This window comes from Mauremys mutica, chromosome 23 (genome assembly GCF_020497125.1).
Source record: "Mauremys mutica isolate MM-2020 ecotype Southern chromosome 23, ASM2049712v1, whole genome shotgun sequence".
In the NCBI taxonomy this organism is placed as follows: Eukaryota; Metazoa; Chordata; order Testudines; family Geoemydidae; genus Mauremys; species Mauremys mutica.
The window spans coordinates 13,519,445-13,536,177 of record NC_059094.1 but is presented as its reverse complement, the minus strand read 5'-3'; the positions used below and the strand labels follow the sequence as shown (position 1 = coordinate 13,536,177).

General features: G+C 52.7%; 2 protein-coding genes across 4 annotated transcripts in view; one reads left to right on the top strand and one right to left on the bottom strand.

Annotated features, from left to right (window-relative positions):
• The window catches only part of GRHL3 (grainyhead like transcription factor 3), a 211,551-nt gene that overhangs the window by 100,092 nt on the left and 94,726 nt on the right, over positions 1-16,733 (top strand). The gene's annotated exons all lie outside the window — the stretch shown is intronic.
• IFNLR1 (interferon lambda receptor 1) lies at positions 3,905-13,371 on the bottom strand. 2 transcript variants are annotated; one of them, XM_044997794.1, is made up of 7 exons: positions 13,253-13,371; positions 12,106-12,250; positions 9,526-9,704; positions 7,563-7,711; positions 6,763-6,922; positions 5,930-6,060; positions 3,905-5,306 (listed from the first exon to the last, which is right to left on the bottom strand). In XM_044997794.1, exons 1-7 carry the CDS (start codon positions 13,308-13,310, stop codon positions 4,368-4,370), a joined length of 1,761 nt encoding a protein of 586 aa, XP_044853729.1. In that variant the 5' UTR covers positions 13,311-13,371; the 3' UTR covers positions 3,905-4,367. The 2 variants fall into 2 exon arrangements, with proteins under 2 accessions (XP_044853729.1, XP_044853730.1); XM_044997795.1 differs by having other exon boundaries at positions 6,763-6,919.

The window sequence follows — 16,733 nt, the reverse complement described above, 5'->3', positions numbered from 1 at the left end:
TCTCAGGGGAGGGAGGAAGGGGCCCTAAGCCAGGGCTTGTTTATGTAGCTGGGAAAGGGAGGGAGGGGAAGATAATATTCCTTGTATCTTCTTTTACACAAAGGGCATTTCTCCTGCAGTCTTCTCAATCTTTATGAACAACAGAGATGGGAACAATCTGGCAACTTATATTTTAGACAAAGAAATACTGAAGAATCTGTAACTTATGTATTAGACACAAAGATATTGCCTACATATGCCTTTGTCCTCTAATGCCATGTCAGCACATTAGCAGCTTATTGTTATACTTAACCCTAAAATATCCCAACATTACTTACAACCCCATGTTGACAGGGACTTGCTAGTTGCTATAGCTCATGATGACCTATGTAAGGACCATGATGGGGGTGCTTCCCTTAGTCCTCAAGAGCGTTGCATCACCTGAGATGCTTTGAGATTATTATTCGAAGGCCTTGCTTGTCTGTCTTCATTTGTAGAGGGATGGAACCTGCCTCATGGAATTTGTTTTTCTTCAGAGAGAGGGGGACCAAGCTGTAAAGCTCAGAAATGGGGTTGGAGTCCAGCCTTCCCAAGTCTGTGGGGGTCTGTGAGCTCCAGTGAGGCAGAACTGGAACGAGTGTCATTTATAACACAGCTTTAACATGAAACTCTGCTTGGAACTTTGAGCCAGGGGGAAAGGGTGAGAAATCTTGTCATCTGATTTTGCAGTTAATAGATTTTAAGGCCAGAGTGATGATTTGATCATCTAGTGTGACCTCCTGCGTTATACAGGTCAGAACATTCAACCCAGGGATTCCTGCCTTAGGCCCAATAATTTATGAACAAAGAGCATCCAGCTGCATTGTTCTTCCCAATAGACCACACTCCTGCATTCACGGACAGCAAGATCAGCGGTGCTGACATTATGTGAGACTAAATCCCAAATCACTGAAGTTTTGCTAAAGCTTGCCAGAGTACTGCTGCTGGCTGGGTGTGTACAAACAGCCTGAATTAGAGCTCCATGTAAATCAAAAGCTTGTCTTTTTCACCCACAGAAGTCTTTTATAGCTCATGATGACCTATGTAAGGACCATGATGGGGGTGCTTCCCTTAGTCCTCAATATCTCTTATCCAATAAGAGATATTACCTCACCCATCTTGTCTCTCTAACAGCAGCAGCCCCAGAGAACAAACTTTCTAAACCACTGCCCTCCGGTGGCAGGTTAGACACATAGCATTTGTCATCATTTCCCTGAGTGTTTTCACATTAAAGGTTGATTTTTAGAGACGGAGAGCCCATCCGTTGCTCACAGCGGGCCTGAGTTTAGCCCCTCTGCAAATCAGCCTGCAAACTCCCCTCAGATAAAGAAATCAGATCCCTTGAACATGCAGCAAATTCTTAGCCTATGTTCTCCTCCCAGATCTGCAGATGGAAGCGAATCTGGTTCTGTATCTGGGTCTACAATTCCCCATACAAAGGGGGACAAAGGCAATTGTGATGTGGACACATGTCCACCGAGAACTGGACTGAGACCATCAACTCATTTCCCACCGACTGTCAAACTGTCAAATGGTAACAACTTTCAGTCACTACTCGAGTCTGGTCTGAAACAATGGTGTTGGTCCTGCATTGAGCAGGGGGTTGGACTAGATGACCTCATGAGGTCTCTTCCAACCCTAATCTTCTATGATTCTATGATAATATGCTGAAGTCCAGATCTGGTTCTGAACCCTGCGGCTTGCTGCTGTCTCTAGTCATTATCTGATCTGAAACATAGGGAGTGACCAATAATGGTGAAAGGCATTGTTGCCATTATCCATCACCTGACCCCTTCCCCCGCTTCTGGTGCTTAATCTCAGTCTCCCCATCCCCTGAAGGCTGTGAACATTAAAGACCCACATTAATACTCCCCTGCCTTTTTCTCCCGGTGTAAACTGTCTAAGGTATGACTCCATGAGCATGGAGAGGTCTGAGCAGAGGCAGCTCACCATTTCCCCTTCAACGAGTCTGCTTTTCTTGATTTCCTTTACTGGAATAAAACATACACAGCAAGTTCATTTTAGCTGGAAACACCACAAGTAAAACACCATCAGTCCCTAGAGATGGGCACAGATCCCACCTGTGTCTAGCACCAGCAGCCTACAACAGCAAATAGTATTCTTGGAGGAAAGATGTACGATCAGTGCTTAATTTGTAATGAAAGAGGTGCTGAGGCTCAAGCAATTATGTGCCAGGCCTCAAGTAATTATTTTACATTCATAACGAATGCATCCAGCCCAGTGGCGCCAGGGCTCTGAACTGCCAAGCCTAGCAGTGCTGGGCAGCCCTGGCACAAATGAAGCAGTATGCACGATGAATTGCTTAGTATTTCACTCCGACCAAGTGTTGATGGGAGGGGCTGGAAGGGATTCCATTCTGGCAAATAGCGTGGCCTTTCTCAGGTGAGCAGAGGCGGCCCTGTGTTGTGTTGGGGAAATGCAAACACACACACAAATGCACCCCCCTCCACCCCCTAGAACATTATTGCTTCAGTACACAGCAGCTTTGAGGCACTCTGCTCAGCAGGGTGAATTTCAGCACCGACAGGTGTGTTTTTATATAAATCAAAATAAATAACCAAAACAAACATCTCCCATTGCCGGCCTTGACGTTTGTTCTCTCTGGTGAGCTCTGCAGGCTGACGGGGAAGCTCCCTTTTCCCCACGAAAAGCAGATGTGGCCCCATGTCTATGTGGGAGGCAAATGTCCACCCTAGATTGTCCCACTCAGCAAGGGAAGCAACTGCACAATGACAGCTGGGAAAACGGAAGTGTGCTGGCCTGGATTGAAATCCACACACAACTGGAACATGCCATGTTGCCAGAGTTTTGCTGGCAGTTTTACACAGCCCTTGGCTGTGTCTTCACTAACACAAAGATGTGCGTTTTTTACAGTACAATAACTAAGGCTAAGAATATTTGTTTCTTGTTCATGACACGTCCATGACTTTTACTATAAATTCCCCTGACTAAATCTTAGCTGCTCCTGGGGCCCACAGGCACCATTGCTCTGGGGGAACTTTGGGGGCCGACAACTGCCTCTGCTTGGCAGCGGGGGCTGACTGCACCTGGCCAGCCTTTGCTGAGACTCCTGGGGCCAGCTGCTTGGATGGTCCTAGGGTCAGTTGCACCGGCCACTGCAGAAGTCCCGGAAAGTCACTGAATCCATGACTTCCCTGACCTCCATGACCAAGGTCATGCAGCCTTAACAATAACTAACCTGAGATCCTTATCTCACTGTAAAATTCTAAGTGGAGACAAGGCACGTGTAGTAATACCATGAGGTAGCTAGGCAAGACTAGCACCCAGAGCCGGCTCCAGGCACCAGCATTCCAAGCTGGTGCTTGGGGCGGCAATCTTCAAGGGGTGGCAGTCCCCAGGGCTGCCCAGAGGTTTCCAGGGGCCTGGGGTCTTCGGCAGTGGGGGGCCCCTGCTTTGGTGGTAATTTGGCAGTGGGGGGTCCTTCCGCTCCGGGACCCACCGCCGAAGTGCCCCAAAGACCAGCGGCGGGGGCCCCCCGCCGCCGAATTACCACCCAAGCGGGACCCGCCGCCAAAGTGCAGCCAGGTCTTCAGGGCACTTCGGCGGCGAGGTGTCCTTCTGTTCTGGGACCTGCCGCCGAAGTGCCCTGAAGACCTGGCTGCACTTCGGCGGCGGGTCCCGCTTGGGCGGTAATTCGGCGGTGGGGGGTCCTTCTGCCCCGGAGCGGAAGGACCCCCGGGCGGCAAAGACCGGGAGCAGAAGAAGCTCCGGGGGTCCGGGCTCTGCAAGAGTTTTCCGGGGCCCCAGGAGCGAGCGAAGGACCCTTCTCCAGGGGCCCTGAAAAACTCTCATGGGGGCCCCTGCGGGGCCCGGGGCCTGGGGCAAATTGCCCCACTTGCCCCCCCCCTCTGGGCGGCCCCGGCAGTCCCTGTTGTTTTGCCCCCAGCAGCGTGCCGAATTGCCGCCGTCGGGGAAAGGTGCCTGCCGCCCTACAGGCACATGGACTGCCCCCGCCGCCCATGGCGGCAATTCGGTGCACTGCTTGGGGCGGCAAAAACTAGAGCCAGTTCTGCTAGCACCATACCCCTGCCTGGGGTAGACCTCACTTTGCTTACCTCATGGTAAAACTACAGTGCCTTGTTTTTCCAGCGGGACAGGTAACATGCATTAGATACCCCGTGATAAAAACCCACCTCTTTCTGTGAGTGAAGACCTAGCCCTAGGCAGGACAAACAGTAGCAGAAAGCATTTTGCATGGGTGGCAATGCACAAGCAGCATAAATCTTGGGTCTGACAAACACTTGTCCTTGTTTTCCTCCTGGACGGAGCTCCCTAGATCCAGGCCAGCCACAGGACTGCTATTCCCATCAGTTCCTTGACATATAACGCACATGCTGATATCCCTGGAATTTAAAGGTTGGATCGCTCTCTTGCTGCAAGCTGCCACCTTTCCCCTGTGTCTCAGCTTCAAAAGTCTTGCTTACTAGCGAGGCCAGGGGTGGTGGGTCTTCTTCCGAGCACACGGTGAGGCTGTCGCTGTCGCTGTCGCTTGCGATGCACTCGTCCTCTGCGAGCTTTAAAGTCTGGAAGCAAACAAGCTGCCCCTCAAGAGGGAAGCCGTCAGAGTCCTGACTGACTTCTAGTGCAACACACACTATTGGGTCAGGATAAGGATGCCGCTGATGGTTGGTGTTATGGGGACCTCTCATTGGCAGGCGTTGCTCATAAGCAGGAGGCTTCCCATTGAGCCCCTCCGTCAACACAGTCACCTGAAGGAAGGTGTCTCCTTGGCAGACAAGCTGCCCATGTCCATTAGTAGCTGGATATTGGGCTTCAAAGAGAGAGAAGTCTCCCAAGGAGGAACTCTCAGAAAGGAAGGATTTCTCACTGTCTTGGAACCCAGAGGTGTCCCCCTTAGACGAGCCCCTTCTCCAAACAAGCTGAGAGAACCCTAACCCTGCTAGGTCAGACACAGGTCCTCCCTCAAGGTGGGAGCTGCCCAGTTCAGAACCCGGGTTGGGCCTTTGGTGACTCGTGCTGGCGGCTTGGCAGTTGGGAGCTCTTTTCAGGAACTGAGGCATTTCAGTGTAGGGTCTGAAACTGCTGCTGTCGTCGTCGTCTTCCTCTTCCTCCCAGAGTGAGAGGAGAGAAGCCTTTAATGATATGTGGTTCCTTGCTGAAGGACAACTCCTTCTCCCTTCCAATGCTGGCTTCTCCATGCAGACGAGGAGGTCTTCCTCAAAGAACTCCTTTTCGCTGGGCTCCTTCTCAAGGATCTTCACAGGAGCCCTGAAATGGGAGAAATCCTAGCGAGAAGGGAAATGAGATTGACAGGTTAAAGGGGGTTTTCATTTTGACAGATACTTTTTAAAGCAACTGTAGTGGACATGGGAAGTGCCAGAGAGCCTGTCCCTTCCATAACCTGGAGGTGATAGCTGCCTTTTGACACTGTGTGGGCAGAAAGGGACAAGCTGCTTCCAGCCACACTGGGAGTGGTGGGAGGAGAGGAGATGAGCTCTGCAAAGACACGGGCCATGTCATCCCTTCTCCCCACCCCTCCCCTGTGGCTGGAAGCCGCTCCTGTCCCTTCCATACCCCTAATCATTTTTGTTGCCCTTTTCTGAACCATTTCCAATTCCAATATATCTTTTTTGAGATGGGGGCGACCACATCTGCACACAGTATTCAAGATGTGGCCATACCAGGGATTTATATAGAGGCAAGATGATATTTTCTGTCCTATTATCTATCCCTTTCCTAAGCCTTGTGTCACACACAAGTTGTGTGCTACCGCTGTACAAATACACTGAAGTATGTGTTATCTGATCTCAATTCTGGACCCAATCCCGAGAAGTGCCGAGGAAATCGGGAAGAGTTGCAGGAACACAGCGGCTTCCAGGATTGGCCCAATAATGCAGTCTTTGCGTACCAAAGCTTGAGGCCTCTTCACTCTCTTGGCAGCTTGTTTACACAGACATAGGATGGATGCAACAACAGTGCAAAGGAAAAGCAGGACGAGCAATGGGACTGCAATGGTGACTAGGAACTTCCAGTCCATGTCTGCAAGAGAGAAAGCCAAGAAATAGTTCTGTTGCCGTGGACATGTTCTACAAGTACTACTAGTTTCTTACAGCTAGGGTGACCAGATGTCCTGTTTTTATAGGGACAGTCCATTTTTTTGGGACTTTTTCTCACATAGGCACCTATTACCTCCCACTCCCTTTCCTGTTTTTTCACAGTTGCTTTCTGGGTCACCCTACTTACAGAGGACTTCTCATCTGTCGATCTCAAACCTCAGTGTCATTCTCCTCATTTGACAACAGCCTAGATAAGGGAGTGATTTGGCCAGCTACAGAACTCAGGTCGGCCCACATCCAGACCAGCATCCTGTCTACAGCTGGTCAAAACCTAATGGATTTTTTTTACAGAAAACGTTGCTGAAAATGGAAAAAAACCCAACCTTTAATCTAAGTTCTCCATGGACAATTTACATTTACAGGGGAAATTTAAATACCAAAAATTCTGGGCTGAAATACCAAGTTATTTTGGCTAAAATATTTTGGTTTTTGGCCAAAGTCTCAGTTTTTCGGGCATTTTGGTTTTTGACAAAAATTTTCACTGAAAGGAGACACTTTTTTGCAAAATCAGCCTCTTTCCTGGACCACCCAATTCTCCGTCAAAAACCAGTTTGGATGGAAAAATTTCCTCCCAGCCCTGCCCCTTCTCAACCAATCCCCTTGCTTCCTCCCAGCAGGGCCGTACCTTTGGACTTTAACAGCACACACACCGGCTTGGAGAACTCGCTGTGTTTTAGTTGGATTACTTGGAAAGAAGCCCTGGCACTCAGGCAGTAATTGCCACTGATCTCCCGAGTGTTGATTGTTACCTTGTCCCACTTCATGTTGTTGTAGTACTGCATCTGCTGAGACACAAGGAAAACAGAGGGTTGGAGATGGTCGGGGTTCTCTATTCAGACCTGAATCCTCTGTTTAGACTCTGGAGGGACCTTTGTGACATGTCTCTCCTCTTCCATGTGTGTAGATGTTAGCCAGGCAAGAACCACGTATCACTCCACAGATGCCTGGTCTGGCACTGGTATTTCTCATTTGACTATTTCAGTCTTCTAGGCCTTGGCTGCACTGGGGGGCTAATTTGCACTGAGTGTTTTGCACACTAACTGGTGCATGTGAGACGGCATGCTCTGACTGTGTACACAACGTCAGCTGTTCTCTGATTCAATACCTATCAGCATGTCTCACGTTTTGGACTTTGTGTGGAGGATGTGGTAGTGTTCTGGGCAGGTATCCCATGAGGCTTTGCTTCTTTGCAGGACTCTATGTATCCTGGGACTTTTGTCTCTGTGCATTGTGGGATATATAGCAGAAGGATCTGGAATGTTGGATTTGGGGGTCAAACAACTATTCTCATGATTCCCAGTTCCCAGAAACCCAGATCCAACCCGCTCCCCTCCCCAGAACTTTAGAGACATTTGGACCAAGATCTCAGCTTTGCATCTCCATTATGTATCTATGCCTAATCCAATGAAGCACTGGTCTTCTGACCTTGTCTTCAGTTCCGGCTTCCCAGAAGTCCAGGTCATACTTCAGATCGATAAAGGTGCTCTCCACACAGGAAGCCAGGGGGAAAGCGGCACTCACGTTGATTGTACTTTCCGTCATGCTCACTTCTAGTGCTGGGGGAGCCAGTTCCACTGTAATTGAGTGCCCAGATGTTAGAGCAGCACTCGCCTAGATCAGGGCCGCCCAGAGGGGGGGGCAAGAGGGGCAATTTGCCCCAGGCCCCGCGTCCCGCAGGGGCCCCCACGAGTGTTTTCCGGGGCCCCTGGAGTGTTTCCCCTCTTCCCGCGGCTCCGGTTGAGCTCCCGCAGGCATGCCTGCGGCAGGTCGACCGGAGCCCGGGACGAGCGGACCTGCCGCAGGCATGACTGCGGAGGGGGCGCTCGTCCCGCGGCTCGGCTGGACCTCCCGCAGACATGACTGCGGCAGGTCAACCGGAGCCGCGGGACCACGGCACCTGCCGCAGTCATGCCTGCGGCAGGTCCGCTCGTCCCGGGCTCCGGTCGACCTGCCGCAGGCATGCCTGCGGGAGCTCAACCGGAGCCAAATGCCGCCCCCCAGGGAAAGGGCCGCCCCACGTGCCTGCTTGGCGCGCTGGGGTCTAGAGCCGCCCCTGAGCGGGGGCCCCCCGCCACCGAAGACCCCGGGCCCCCGGAATTCTCTGGGCGGCCCTGGCATAGATCCCAGTATGCAGCCAAAAGCCAGTCACCCAAACAGGCCACATACAAAGTAACCCGGGACACTTAAGTTTTTGTAAAGCTCAGGCTCTTTCTTAGATGGATACAAAGAGTTCAAAGCCAGTGCTCAGGCCTGCCGACAGCAAGTGCGGGCCCCAGGGCAGACGAGTCGATGGGCCCCCATGTATGCACAAGCTGCACCCGCGCAGCCGCGGGCCACCTGACATTTGGGTGGTGCTGTGCCCGCGCTGGCTGATGGCCTGCCGGCTCTGCTGCTGGGCACACTCTTCCGGCACAGCCAGGGCTTCCACATGCCTGCCCAGCTGGGTTGCCAGCTGTCTAATCACACAAACCCAAGGACCCCTGCCCCTTCCTCTGGGAGGGAATTTGGGTGTGGGAGGGGATGCGGGGTCAGACTCTGGGAGGGAGTTTGGACACAGGAAGGTGTGTGGGCTCTGGGAAGGAGTTTGGGTGTGGGAGGGGGTGTGGGCTCTTGGAGGGAGCTTGATGCGGGATCTAGGCTGGGGCAGGGGGTTGGGGTACAGGAGCGGGTCAGGGGGTCAGCGCTTACCTTGGGCGGCTCCCAAAAGCAGCTGGCACACCCCTCTGGCAGTGGCTCCTAGGCGGGGGGCCTAGGGGGTCTCCGTGCACCACTGTCCGCAGGCACCGCCCCACAGCTCCCATTGGCCACATTTCCCAGCCAATGGGAGCTGTGGAGTCAGCGGTCGGGGTGGGGGCAGCGCATGGAGACCCTCCTCCCCAGGGGCCGTAGGGACGGAGCAGCGCAGAGTGATGGCGGGTAGGAAGCCTGCCTTAGCCCCGCTGCGCTGCCGGCGGCAGCCCCCAGACCCTTTTAATCACCCTGGCCCCTGGCCAATTGCCCTCTTTACCCCCGTCAGTGAGTCTGCCCGTGCTTTAAGCATCTGACTTGGGGGTAGCCACTTGATCTGCAGAAGCCACGATCTCAGTGATTGGATAATGAAGGACAAAGAGCCTGCGATCAGAAACTCCCCAACGGGCACTGTCCTTCCCCCAGGGGAGGTTGTTGAGACTCAGCTCGCTGCATAGGGCCTACAGCTGTAGTGTGGGTCTGTTCTATTCCGGTTCTTATGCCGTGCCCATCACCATGGTATCTGAGCACCTTACGAAATCTTACAAGCGTGGAGGAGAGTAGAGGGAAACTCCAAACTCTTCTAGTGCTGTGGGAGCATCACACAAACATTCTCTCTGGAGAGGCCGTTCAGCCATAGCATAGACTAACAATAATGTACCATCAAAATGATATTCCATGAATCCCGACTCCACCCAGGGGGACTGGCGCCCTGCCGACAGGGCTTTGACGCGGGCGCTGAAGTTGTTGTACGGGTCTGACACACAAGTCAGATTGCAGGTGGTTTGGGAAATATTTCTGCAGTGTCGGACCTTTTCCCACTGCTTCACGTGATCCCGTCTGAAAGAAGAAACAAAACCAACACAGGGTTGAACATCTAGGGCTTCTTCGGGCTAGCAGGGGTGGCGTTCTGCAGAACTAGCACCAAACGTGGCTGAGGGCTTACGGCAGAGCTCTCCCCACATTTGCCTGTTCCCAGGGATTGGCCCTGGCAAAGGGACAGAGCCCAAATTCTAATTATTTAAATGGCCCCAAAGACTTACATTCTGCTTTACAGCAACAGAATGAAAGGAAGGATTGCCCAGTGGTTAGGGTGCAAACCTGGAACTCGGGCAACCATGGATCAAATCCCCTTTTCTGACTCAGGCTTCCTGGGTGACCTTGGGAAAATCACACACGCCGTGATATTGGTGGTGGTGTGGTGTAGGGTATGTGTAGCGATATACTGCAGTGAAAAGCGGGCTGCACAGGGAAGGCAGCAGGGAAATTCTCGGGCAGCGGGAAGCTGCTGCAGCCTTTCCTCACTGCCTCCTCCCTGCCAGAGCCTTTCCCTGCTGACAGAGGCTGAGGCTCTGACAGCGGGGAGGTAGCAGGACACTACACTGCTAAAAATAGCAATGCAGATATGGTAGGCCCAGCCTGGCCATGTAGATCCGTGTAGGGTACACACACTAAGGTTCTGGCATGTCTCCACTCTACAGGAGGAGCCTACACTGCTATTTACTCCTGTGCTGGGGGGGCGTGCTATGTCTGAACTCCACACACCGCGGTAAGCGTAGACACAGCCTTAGTGTCCGTGCCTCAGTTTCCTCATCTGTAAAACAGGGATAATAGCGCTGCCCTGCCTTGCAGGGTAGTCAGGACGAGCAGCACATTAAACACAGTCAGGCACTCAGATATTACAGCGTTGGGGGCCATATAAGTACTCAAGGTAGAAGGAATGAGACTCCGTCTCTTCCCTAAAAAGCTTTGCAACCCCAGGCCGAGATTTTCAAATGTGACTCGGAATTTTAGGCACCTGTGGAGTTTTTTTGGGTGCTCTACTTGAGCTGCCTTAAAAGGTCCTGATTTCCAGGGGGATGGTCCTCTGCAACTCCTGAGGATCAGGCCCTTTGAAAGTGCCTCACACTGGGGCCTGCAAGTCACTTTAGAAACTCTTAGCTTAAGCTCATTGGGCCTGCTCCAGGCCCATGGAGGCCAGTGGAAAGGCTCCCATTGACATCCCTGTGGGATGGATCAGGATCTGCAAGTCCTCCCATTGTGGGCTGCACAAGCAGGCCCTGGGGAAGGAGAGGCCAACACAGGCAGGAGGAGAGGCAGCCCAAGGGAGGGAAGGCTGGTGGAGGATCAAAGGAAGGGGAGGTTTGAAGCAGTGGGTTTTAAGGAGAGATAAGAAAGAGAGAGATTGTGCTTGGTAGATGAAAACAAGGGGCCAGGTTCTCCACTCCACTGCACCAGCTTCCTGCTGGTGAAACGCCATTTCTCCAGTTCTACGGTCATCAACGGACAGACTCCTACTGACTTGGCTCAGGCCCCAAAGGAACCAGGCCCCTGGGGACACCACTGGAGAGGGAGGCAAAGCCGGAAGCAGGGGCCAGCTGAAGGGAGCAGCAAGGAGAGAGAGGAGGGCAGAGCCTGGGGCAGGCGAGATTAAGGAACTTGAAACTGCAGTGATAAGAGACAGGAAGCCAGAGAGGGACCACAGGGGTGTGCTCAGCATGGCAGGGGAGAAAGGGAATTGTGGCAGCCAGGCTGCGTGGGGTGCAGTAAGAGGGTCCCCGTAACAGCACAGAGAGCAAACACGGCCCTGCTGGCCTGGGCAGTGCTGGGGAGCACTTTTAACCAGGCTCTAAGCTGCCTGAACCCCAGCTCCCCTCAGTGCTCTACACAGGGTTGCCAACTTTCTAATCGCACAAAACAGAACACCCTGGCCCCACTCCCCGCCCCACCTGTTCCCTGGGGCCCCACCCCTTCCCCTTCTGTTAGACCCCATCCCCTGCTCACTCCATCCCCCTCTCCCTCTCCCCCACCCTCACTCACTTGCTCATTTTCACTGGGCTGGGGCAGGGGGTTGGGATGTGCGCTGGGGGTGCGGGCTCTGGGGTGGGACCAGGGATGAGGGGTTTGGGATGCAGGAGGGGGCTCTGGGCTGGGGCTGAGGGGTTTGGAGTTTGGGAGGGGACTCTGCTTTTAATGGCCTGGTCAGCAGTGCTGACTGTAGCCGCCAGGTTCCCTTTTCGACCGGATGTTCCAGTTGAAAACCAGCCATCTGGCAATCCTAGCTCTACAAGGGACGGCCCTGTAGCTGATCAGTTTGTTTGCGGGCCTGGTCCATCCAGCATAAAAAGCTAGGAACAGACCCCGCTAATAGAACCGCAACTCACAGTTCTCCCCGCACTCCACCTGCCATGGGGAACAAGCCCCAGGCGCTCCTAGTCACTTTCCCTTGCGGGACACCCACCTTTGGTACCTCACAGTATACAGCACATCTGGCGGGGACCCCTCCCCGGGGAGCCATGTCAAAGCCATGCCGAAATCCTTCGACAGCAGCGTCACGTTGCGAGGGGGGGACAGTAGCACGGAGGGCTGCCGCACAGCTAAGGAGCCTGGAAAGGAAGGAAATAGGAAGGAAAAGCTATTTGAATGCTCCAGGCTTGATTCTGGGGCTGGGACGGGTTTGGGCGAGAACAGCACGTGTGAGGACCTACTGCTCTCTGATGCCTTCCTGCAGTGCTCCCGATGGGCATGATTCACCCCAGCCCTGGGGGGTGTTTGGACCAAGTTTTGATTTTGCCCATTTTCCTGCCCCTCTGGCTTTGTTCTTCAAGCGCAAGAACCAGCTCGGTGCCTCTGAGTCCAGCCTCAGTGAGGTTGTAGGCTGCCCACGCTTTTCTCAACCCCTGGAAGCAGCTTGGGGTTCAGATCCAGCTCTGGGGAAAGGACTGGATCAGTTCTTAGTTTACATACTCTGGTTTGACGGTGCTTCCTTCAGCTCCTATGGCAATTCCTCAGACAACTGTTTCAACTCCAATTTTTTAAAACAGATTGCTTCAAAAGGTCCTGATTTCCGAGTCCAAAGCAGGTCACGGGCCTGCCAGCCCTACACGCCAGGCATCTGGGGTTTTCAGGACAGAACCAATTTCTAGCTATCCCTGCTCCTTCAGGAGGATGCTTTTTAGGGTAGGTGCACATCTGAGGTGGGGGTGTGATGCCCAACTCATGTAAATGTACCTGCATTAGCTCTGCGTGAGCCAACCCCTAAAAACAGCAGCATGTCCACAGCTGCACTGGCAGCGGCTTGGACTAGCCATCCTGAGAACAAGCCCGCCCGACCCCTCGGGCCTGTGCCCCCACGGACACACTGCTAGTTTTAGGCACTACTCGAGCAGAACTAGCTAGGGTATATCTCCATGAACAGGGAATCGCACCTCCCATTTCATTTAACATTTATCCACCCCAGAGCCTTACATTTCACTCCTGTTTACATGGCCGAGGCCCCGTCCACAGAGACTTTGAGTGCTTTGGCAAAGACAAAGCAAAAAGCACACGCTATGCTTGGACTATGACTTTAGCATGAGCAAAGCAGCACAAAGATTTCCATACCGTACCTAGAATCTGCTGTAAGGAAGACAGAGCTACCAGGATTCCGATTCTCCCGGCAGACATGCTGAAGCCGAGACTTGTAATGTGTTTCTTTTCTTATGACCACTTTCATTATCGAGTTTCCTGTAATAAGTTACGTCGCCAGTCAGCCACCCACAGGAGAACACAGGAACCACTCCCTGAGATAAAGGTAGCCTCACACATCAGCTGCAATCCAAAGGCAGAGCTATAGTTTGAACATAGGACACCTGTGTGTAAGGGCACGGAGCTCCCAGTTTAATGACTGCTGTAATAAAAGAAAACAACTCGCAACTTTCAATCATAAATACGCTCTAGCCTTCCCTTCCAAAGTGCTTTACAAATACTTCTGCTTCCAAATAGCCCTCTGGGGTTGGGAAGTATTCTTAGATCCATACATAGATTTTAGGGGCAGAAGAGATCATTATGATTACCTAGCCCAGTGGTCCCCAACCTTTTCCGGGTGGCAGGCGCCGGACGATGAGCCACTGAGGACCGTGGCCGGCAGACAAGCATCCGCCGAAATGCCACTGAGAAGCAGCAACGTCAAGAGGCATCGCCGCTGAAATGCCGCCGAAGTAGCGTCATCAAGAGGCGTCACCACCAAAATGCCGCCGAAAATCACCTCTTGATGACGCCGCTTTTTGGCGGCGATGCCTCTTGATGACACCGCTTTTCGGCAGCATTTCGGCAGATGCTTGTCCTCCGGCCAGTACGTGGGCGCACATAGATGCCCCAACGGGCACCATTGCGCCCGTGGGCACTGCGTTGGGGACCACTGACCTAGCCTGTGTGTCTAGTAGCAGGCCAAAGGATTTCATCCAGTCATTCCTGTGTTGAGCCTATATCTTTGGGTTCTGCCTAGTTTGAGAAGACATTATTATGCTCATTTTACAGATGGGGAAACTGAGTCACAGAGATGTGGAAAGTGACCTGCCAAAGTCACACTGAATCAGTGGCAGAGCTGGGACTGGACTTCAGGTTTACACCCAGTCACACCCCGGGGCGCTTTCTCCCAGAGACCATAGGTTTCTCCTTTGTGTATTGAGAACTGTTAATGCTCCAGGCTGACCCAGTGCGCCCCTTGCCGGTGGGTGTGGTGTTGCAGGTGAGCCCTGACTTGATTTTTCACTCACCAGCATTTCAAGAAGTCCAGACAGACTGATAGATGATTGTGGAGCATTTCATCGATTAACAAAAAAGGCAATGCAGAACATAAAACTTTCACCCCAGCATCTCCACACTCCCAGCAGCTCTGCTAGTGCAGATGCTCCTAGCTGACGAGAGAAATGTTGAAATCTCAAAATCCTCTGCAAAAGGGAATGAGCTTTCTCCACCAAGCTCTGCCCAGAGGCTGGTTCGCTCACTGCCTGTCTGCATTGCACAGTGGAACCTTCACTTGCAGGAGAACCAAAGCATGAGAGCAGGGTATGGGCAGCCACTGTTTTGTTCCTGTCATTGGCCCAGGGGCATCCCCTCATCCCCCTTTCCCGGGCACATTCCCGGCCACTCTCCGGATATGCTCAAGTCCTGGGCACCAACAACTGTTTAGGATGCCTCAAATCTCAGTGAGGGATCTCCTGTGTCTGTTAATGAGGCTGGAGGGCGGGTGGTGGGTCTGCGAGGCTCCCCTGTGGTGGTGAACAGGACAGCTGGGGAGAGACAGGCACACAGGAGGTGTGAGCGGTGCACAGAGAGACAGCAAATGCACATGTGTGTGCTAGGGCTGCCTGCACGTATGTGCCTAGAATGAAAGGCTGACACACAGGGTTGTTGGTAGCCAGGTGTTCTTTATCCCTAGGCCCCAGTCATCTGACATGCTTCAGGGTTATAACAGGTTAATATCCCCATCCATGGCAGAGGTCAGACAGCGTTCATTGATTACAGTGCTGAAAGAGTTGTTGGTGCCCAGGACTTGAGCATATCCAGGGCTCTTAGGAAGGCGAGTAGCAATTTCTGACTTTTCCCCCCACTCTGCAGCAGAGTGGGAAGCAGCATCTAGGCAAACACCTCACTTCAGGTCTTCCTAAGAGCCCTGGAGGCAGGTCATTATAAAAGAGAACATGCAATTTTTAGCAAGAGTTAGCAGACCCCGACCTCCATGCCTGTGTGTCCCTGTAGAACATCAGGGGTGAAATGGCCTCACAGAAGCCAATGGCAAAACTCCCTTTGACTCCAACAGGGTCAAGGTTTCAGCCCCCCAAAACTAACTAAACCACAGCAAAGAAACAAGCTAACATGGCAGGTCAGTACCAGCAGGTGGTGCTGCCTAGCAAGCAAAACCCATGGGATAGTTAGCACATGGAATGCAGGAGGAGACAGGCATTAATCTGGGATGGGACTGAGACTCATTTAGGAAATTGAAATGTGCTTTATTAAAACTCCCTCCACCTCCAGTATCCTCCAGTGCCCTTTTCTGTATTGGCTTTTCAAAGGCGTCCACTAACTTTGGGCATCCAGCATGAGACCCTTCCAGCCGAATTCTGCTCCCATGCCAGCATACCCAGAGTGGGCTCCAGATTGCCTGAGCCAGAACCTTAAACAGCGTGTAAAATCCAGAGTGTCCCTCAGCATGTAGGGCACTGGCCTGGAAGTCGGGAGAGCTGGGTGCTTTTCCCAGCTCTGCCCGTGATCTATCTGTGTCTCTTTCCCCTCTGTTTTGTCTGTCTAGATTGTAAGCGCTTTGGGGCAGGGACTGACTCTCACTCTGTTTTATAGCACCAACCGCAACGGGGCTCTGATCTGAGCTGGTGCCTTTAGGCACTACCGTAATCACAATAATAGCTGGGACTCGCTACGTTTCACCATCTTCTGACTTTGTAGGTGCAACCAGTGATTCAGCCCTTACCGAGTCAGGGCTTGACTACCCCTTCCCTCACATGAGCAGTCCTCTTGAAAGCCATGGCATTAGCCCTGTCAGGAAGGCGCAATGCAGCAAAAGTAAGTGGGGGGTTGCATCAGGCAAACTAGCGTTGGTTCCAGTGGGCCCCCTGCTTGAGTGACGACCAGGGACTTTGGCCCAGTCAGTGCAGGAGTCATCTTCACAGCTGAGTCTGGAGGATCCCACGTGATCCCAATGCCCTGCCAGCTGGGGACCCTTGCTGACAGACAGCAGGGATTTCTGGTATGAGCGTCGCCATGGGGACCAGAGCCATTTCCATGCTCCCGGGTCATGGAATAAAGGCGAAAGCCAGGTGACCTCTGGGCCAGGATTTGGGTGCAGGGAAAAGCGAGGAAGAATTAGAACCTACAAACCTACAAACACACACAAAGGAGGCACTTCCTTGTGGGATTAGGGATGGGCTGATGGGTCTGAGTCTGACATTCCAGTTTGGATGCTTTGCTTCTCAAAGCTACCTTAACTGCTAATTACCAGGAAACAAATGCCAGGTCAAGCATCCAGCTCCAGAGGTAGCTAAGGCTGGGGCAGTCAGAGCCTGCCACTATGACCACACCTGCCTCTATCTG